General features: G+C 34.0%; 1 protein-coding gene across 1 annotated transcript; it reads left to right on the top strand.

Moving 5' to 3' along the window:
• Positions 1–1,912: 1,912 nt before the first annotated feature.
• LOC118031967 (serine/threonine protein phosphatase 2A 59 kDa regulatory subunit B' gamma isoform) lies at positions 1,913–6,845 on the top strand. The gene is made up of 2 exons (XM_035036516.2): positions 1,913–3,786; positions 6,090–6,845. Exons 1-2 carry the CDS (start codon positions 2,551–2,553, stop codon positions 6,477–6,479), a joined length of 1,626 nt encoding a protein of 541 aa, XP_034892407.1. The 5' UTR covers positions 1,913–2,550; the 3' UTR covers positions 6,480–6,845.
• The last annotated feature ends 672 nt before the right edge of the window (positions 6,846–7,517 follow it).

Genomic DNA, 7,517 nt, shown 5'->3' with positions numbered 1-7,517 from the left:
TAAAAAATAGTTTTTTTTTTTGTCGAGCCTTTAGAAATCATTTGTAAAATATACAAGATGTAATGTGAATGAATATCCAAACTTTATTGATTTAAGAAAGATGAGTGCACTACGCATAGTGTTTCTTTATAGAGTCAAAGTTCACATACCTATGCAAGTCATCTCAATCCATTCTTGTAAAAAACAAAGCTCCCCTAAAGGATGTTTTCTTCACTATATATGGGCTTTTGTAATTAGGTGGCTACTTACTCTAATCTTCTCCCGGTAGATGTAAGATCTTTCTTAGTACTAGATCTCTTTCCTAAAATACTCTAGGTCTGACTTTCTTGTCACATGCTTTATCTATTTTTGGTGATATAACTAGTGATGACAAATTACAGGCAACCTTTTTTCATTGATCATATTTAATTACCTATATCTCATTTTGACCCAATCAACTTAAAATAATGAATGCTTTTTGGATTTATCCTTTTTTAGCTTAAAATGTTGAAAAAAAAAAAAAGAAACTTAGATATGATTGCACAAGGTTGAAGAAGAAGCCACATCCCCAAGTAGTATAAGTTTTAGCAAAAGTATGAGTGAGAGCGATGACAACATTTTTGGAGGTGTATGTCATTCCTTTAGAGAAACGGAAATATGTGACATGGGTTTTAACATGGGTCTTTGCTCCATGTATCAAACAATAATTCAGAAAAGATAAGAGAGTAGTTTTCTATTCCTAAAAGGTTTATTTATAAGCTCGTTAAGAGTTCATGATGACAAATGTTAATCAGGTTGGGGGGCTAGCTTTCATAAAAAGTTTTTTGTTTTTTGTTAAGGGAGATGAACTTATAGTTCACCAAGACTTGTAGAGAACAAGAAAAGGGTGAGATCTCAAGTTTTAACTTTATTTGTGTCAACTTATAATTTCAAAACTAATAAAAGTACTTGAAAAGAAAAGAGAATATTTATTTATTTATTTTAAAAAATTATAACTAGATCTTAAATTCCACTAGTTGATATCATTATTACTGTACATATCAACAAAATTAGTATAAAATCCAATTTTGCATTTGCAATATTAGAAAAGAAATTTCAAAATTATCAAACCCAATCTAGAGACTACCTTGGAAAAAAGCCCAAGTTATCAGCTCACCGATTAATCTTCGAATCCAGGGTCAGCTTTTATTAACCATTTTTATTAAAATATTCATGGTTTTTTACCCAACCGGGTTTGGTTTGGATTTGTCATTCAACAACGTTAATAAAAACTTGATCGGCTCAAATAAGGTTATCTGAGTCAATATATTATATAATTTAGCTAAAAATCCAACTTAAATCATACTTTGAATCTTGAATTTCTTAAATCAATCAAATTTAATAACTATGAGAAATTCAACTCCATCCAAATAATAAAAATAAATTTGTACTAGTGATTCCCATTAAAATAATAATAAAGATGAAAAGGAATGCCAATGGTCGGTCAATCCTAGAAGGCAAGAAATTTAACAATATTCATTAAAAAAAATAAAAGACATTAGATAATGGGTTCCATTGTAACAAATAAATATCATATGATGACTTGGATGGGAGGAGAAGTTAGTCAAATGAAAAGGTCAACCTCATATGAAGACATTAGATAATGGGTTTCATTGTAATCCTTTACCCACCTGTGCAAAATACATGATGAGGTTAGAAAAGATAAATCCACCAAGAATAAATAATTTAGAAAAAGAAAACAGAAAGGATCCAAAAATAGTTATTAACAAAATAAAAATATAAAACAAAAAAAAATAATTATTAAATTTATTTTGGAATCAACCCGTGGGCAAGATGAAACATATTAATCTAAATTTATTTTTAAAAAAAGAATTAATGTGTTATTTTTTACTTGGTTTTAACCAAATCAATTCCAAAAGAAGTTAACCTAAATTTTTAACAAAATCACACCAGTTAAAAAAAAAAAATTATTGATTGTAAAAATGGATCCGAGTTAGGCTGCGGCTAAGCATGCCGGGCTGGGTTCAGTCCGGAGTTTCAATTCTTATGTTTTTGTTTTTGGGCTATCTAAAGTTTACCATTTCCTAAACTTGGCACACAGAGCAAGAAACAAAGAACAAAAAAATCTGAATATTTTTATAAATGCAACTCCCACTTTCCTACCTTTTCCTGTCGTATTTTAATTTGACTTCTTTTTTTATTTGATAATCTTGTTCATGTTGTTTTTCCCCCTCTTTCTCAAATCAAATTGTGGGTTTATCAATCTCAGATCAAATTTCTAGGTTTTCTCAGATCTATCTGTTCATGTCATCAATGTAAGTAATTTCCCCCTCTGTATATGAAATTTCCTCAAGTGGGTTTTTTTTCCCTGCTTTGTTGATGTATCCTGAGGTAGGAATTTGAATTTTAAGAGTCTTCCATGGATAGCCGTTTTTAAATGTACAAATTTGATTATTCTTCTGTAGCCTAGCTGTGAAAAATGGATTAGTTTTGAAGTGTTTTCAAGGTGGAAGCTTTGGTTTTTATTTGCTTGGAATACATTAGGATTAGGGTTAGGGCTTAGCAACAGATATGATCAAACAGATATTGGGTAAGCTACCTCGAAAACCCTCAAAACCATCCAGTAACGATTCAAACAATGACGGTGGACTCCATGCCCACTCGTCCTTGAACTCATCTAATGGGCCCAGTTCCATTAACAACTCAAAGCTCTCTTCCAATTCGTCCAAATCTTTGAATACGAGCTCGGGCGCTTCGCGCTTGAACAATGGGAGCCTGGTGCCGAATAGCAAGGGGAATCAAGGGAAAAAGTCAGCTCCTCAATTGGGTCCTTTGATGACTTCTGGGGTTTATGAGGCATTGCCTAGCTTTCGTGATGTTCCTAACTCGGAGAAGCATAATCTCTTTATGAAGAAATTGAATATGTGTTGCGTTGTGTTTGATTTTAGTGATCCTTCTAAGAATCTTAAAGAGAAGGACATTAAGAGGCAGACTTTGCATGAGCTTCTTGATTATATTTCAACTGTTACTTCAAAGTTCAATGAGATTGCAATGCAAGAAATTACGAGGATGGTGGCAGCCAATTTGTTTAGAACACTTCCATCTATGAACCATGATAATAAGATTCTAGAAATGTTTGACCCTGAAGATGAAGAACCAGCTATGGAGCCTGCCTGGCCTCATCTTCAGATTGTGTATGATTTTCTGCTTAGATTTGTGGCTTCATCAGAGACTGATGCCAAGCTCGCCAAGAGATACATTGACCATTCATTTGTGTTGAGATTGCTGGACTTATTTGATTCTGAAGACCAAAGAGAGAGGGAGTATTTGAAGACGATACTCCACCGTATTTATGGAAAGTTCATGGTACATCGACCATTCATTAGAAAAGCTATCAACAATATCTTTTACATATTCATTTTCGAGACAGAGAGGCATAACGGGATTGCAGAAATGCTTGAGATATTGGGCAGCATTATTAATGGGTTTGCTTTGCCATTGAAGGAAGAGCACAAGCTTTTCCTTCTCCGTGCCTTAATTCCACTTCACAAGCCAAAGCGTGTATCAATGTATCATCAGCAACTGTCATATTGTATAACTCAATTTGTGGAGAAAGATTTCAAGCTGGCTGATACTGTAGTCCGAGGTCTGTTGAAGTATTGGCCCATGACTAATAGTTCCAAGGAAGTTATGTTTCTTGGTGAGTTGGAGGAAGTTTTAGAGGCTACTCAGGCAACAGAGTTTCAGCGGTGCATGGTCCCTTTGTTCCATCAAATTGGTCGCTGCCTCAACAGCTCACATTTTCAGGTATTGGGTTCAGAATGGTTATTATTTTTGTGTTTAGATTAAGCCTTTTTTTTAGCTTCTACTGTTTTATTGTTTCTGCTGCTTAGTAAGTGCATTTATCATCTCATTATTGACATTATATTTGTAATTACTGATCATTCTTGCATTTCATTTCATTTCATTGCAACTGAAACTTGTTTAATTATTATTTTTTCCATCTCACATTAGATGATTTTTTAATAATTTTCATGAGGATATATGAATTCCAAATTGGATAGTTGCACGTGTAGTTTATCACCTAGTTATTTGTACCACTTTTTATGTGTGTGTATAAAATTGAGAGTTTGATATCTTTGTGATCACTTCGTAATTAGTTAGAAATTTGTGGATTTTCAGTATTTACAAGGGATTTGTGTTTTTCTGCATTTATGTGCTTACTTGGTTGCGGTAATTTTTCTGCACTGAATTGTACAAGTTGGGTTTATGATATTGATGAAGAGAGGTGTAGACATCTGTCTTGGTTTAAAAAACATGCAATTCCGTTGATAGCTTTGTTTGCTCTTGGGTTTTCCATGTAATAAAGAATTAATATGTGCAAATAATGTGAAATCATAAATAGCTTTTCTTTTCCACGTCATTTGCCATATTTTTCTTATCATGCATCTTTGATAGGTATCCTCTTCTCATGTGACTAAGTATTCAATACCTGAAAGAACCTTTCAATATGCTCTTTCAAGACTCCATTGTCGTATTTAATTTGCTATTTGATATGCAAATCAAGAAGGCTGTGTAAAGTGCCATGATTTTTCTCTCTGAGATAATACTTAGGGGTGCACTCGGCTCATGGGAAGTATATAAGATTACCCCTTGAGATAAAATCAACGAAAAGCCTAACTTACCATTATGAGGTTAATTGAAAAGTCTAGAGATACTTTCCATGAAAATGGAAAAAAGTAGGTATTATGGAAGCATCCATCTGTACAAGGGCCTTACAACTTGAGCTAGTGTCTTTATGATGGGACTTCCACTCCATAATGGTGACATTTTGTTCACTCCAACAGTCCATGAAATGAATAATGCTATAGCTCTCCACTTTTTATCTTTCACAAGTGCCCCTGCTGTCCCCTGCCATGCCTAGGAACTTGTGTCTCTGATTTAGACATAATTCAACAAATCCAACTCTAGAGAAAGCTCGCAACCATAACTCCTTAGCTACTGCAGAAGGTATAATATTAATTATTTGATTATTTGGGAATTTTTAATTTCTAAATAATAAATGCTAATATTTCTGAATTTAATAATAAAAATCTAGAATGATCATACAACATTAAAATTTGTAAATAATCAAGTATTAATTTACATTGTTGCCTTTCTATATTCTCCACCATATCCTCTATCAGATCCTCACATCTCTTTCACTCATTACCACTCAATAGTAGTATTTTTCTTTGTGATTATGCTATCACCATAATAATCTTCCCTATAGCAGCAGTCCAAATAAAAAAAAGGCTAGCTTAAGTGTCCACCTTACACAGATGCTTTTTCATGGAACTCCCCACATGGCCATGTAAATTTTTTTTACCTCTCTTTTCTTGTCAAAACCCCTCAATTAAATGGTTATCTTATGAGCACTAATAGATAATTTTGACACTTAATGAGGCTGAGAAGCTAAATTATTTTTAACAATTTACAAGCGACAAAATCATTTCTATACATTAGCATTATCATTATGATTACAGGTATGTGCTGTTCTGCACTCCCATTGTAATTTTATGCTTCCAGGTGGGGCAATGGTTGGAAGAAAAAGCCAATGGACTTCTTGTTCTGAAAATATGTTGAATGTCTAGATGCTGAAAGTTCAGCATTTGTATTGTAGTAGAGGATGTAAAGAGTATTTTATGCCATGAAAATGGTTTTCACGTTTAGCCTTGTTTGAGGAAACTTCTACTGTCTGGTTTTTCTTGAAGTGCAAATCACTCGTGGTTTTGCTATGATTCTGTCTTTGGTCATTGATGTATTTGCTGAAGTTTTAGCACAATAAGCATGCTTTTCAGTTTTCAAATCTGCATGCGATATTGAGGTTTTAATATGAAGAAATGAAGGATGCTGGAGTGAGACTCACTCCAGCATCCGTGCAGTGAGTTTCACATCCATTGTAGTAGATATTTTCACTTTAGAACTTACGCTGGCTTACTGAAATCTATATTGATAGAATCATATGGATTTACATATTATTTGCCCTGTTATTTACTAAATTTATGCTCCATCTGAAGGATTTGAATTAGAACTTTGGGTTGTTCATTTGGAATCTGGTATTATGGCAGGTTGCAGAACGTGCTTTGTTTTTGTGGAACAATGATCACATAAGAAATCTGATCACGCAGAATCACAGAGTGATACTGCCTATAATCTTCCCAGCTTTGGAGAGAAATACAAGGGGGCATTGGAACCAAGCTGTTCAGAGTTTGACCCTGAATGTCAAGAAGATATTCTCAGACGCTGATCAAGAATTTTTTGATGAATGCTTGGTCAAATTTGAAGAAGATGAAGTCAAACAGATGGAGACACGGGAGAAAAGAGATTTAACTTGGAAGCGCTTGGAAGATGTGGCGACCTCTAAGGTTGTAAGCAACGAAGCTGTGCTTGTCTCGAAGTTCATCTCATCTGCTGCCATTGCCAGTGGGACAAGTCCTCGGGCCACTGCAGCTGGTTGAGAGCTCTGACTGGTGTAAACTGAGTATACCTTCATGAAGGATATAAAGGTGTTGACTGGTGACCTCCTTGGTGCAAGTAGGAATTGTTTGGCCTTGTTTCGCATGGTTCTCTCACAAGTCCATATTTCATCAGTGCGGAAGACGGAGGTTCGGTTTTCAGACACTGAGGTTACTCACTTTTTTTGGTTTCTATGCCCCTTCCTTTTTACTTCTCTTCCATGAAAATGTAAGTGTGTATTATAAAGGATTTGATTCATAGAGGTAGTCCTTCGTATTTCCTACCTTGTAAAATTTATTTTCTGTAATGATGCAAAGAAGATTGTTCCTTCCATTCTTCAAATTTTATGACATTATTAGTTCTTTAAACCGCAACCATTTAACATTGTTACAATCTCCTTCCATGGCTCACTGATTGCCATTCGAGCCTTGGCACGATCATCTTGTCAACATTTCTGGTTGGTTTTTGCTAACCTGTAACAGTCTGTGGGGAGTGGCAAAATTTTGTTCAGTTGAGACTACTCTGTATGTCCTGAGGAAGTTGTAGCTTCTAGAATGATTTCTGACGTGGTTTCTATATAACTACTCACGAAAAAAAAATTCAAGATAGCATCAATCTAATTTCAATAATAATATAGCTAAATCGATTAAATTTTGAGTTTGTTTTTTAAAAATTATGAGTTTATTTTTTAAAATTTATTAATTTGAGTGTTATAAATTTTAGAGTTATTAAAAATTTACATGGTCGTTAATTTTAAAATTTTAGAGAATTTTAGAGAATTAGTTAAGATACGTATAAATTAGTTTTTATATCCATGATTAATAAGAAAAAGAAGAAGAAGAAGATGATAGCATCAGTGCATGTCAAGCTTTCGTAAAGGGTGTATCCTAAAGTTCATGGTGAAAAAATTGAAAATACTTCCTCATGGTCAGCATGGCAGGGTGGTAATCAATGGACTGATTCTTGTTTGAACCTTGAACGATTTATAGTAATCAATATTATGGTATTTCTTCGTGGCCATCAATTAGATTCTGGTGGTG

This window comes from Populus alba, chromosome 2 (assembly GCF_005239225.2).
Source record: "Populus alba chromosome 2, ASM523922v2, whole genome shotgun sequence".
Classification (NCBI taxonomy): domain Eukaryota; kingdom Viridiplantae; phylum Streptophyta; class Magnoliopsida; order Malpighiales; family Salicaceae; genus Populus; species Populus alba.
This window is presented reverse-complemented; position numbering and strand designations above follow the sequence as displayed.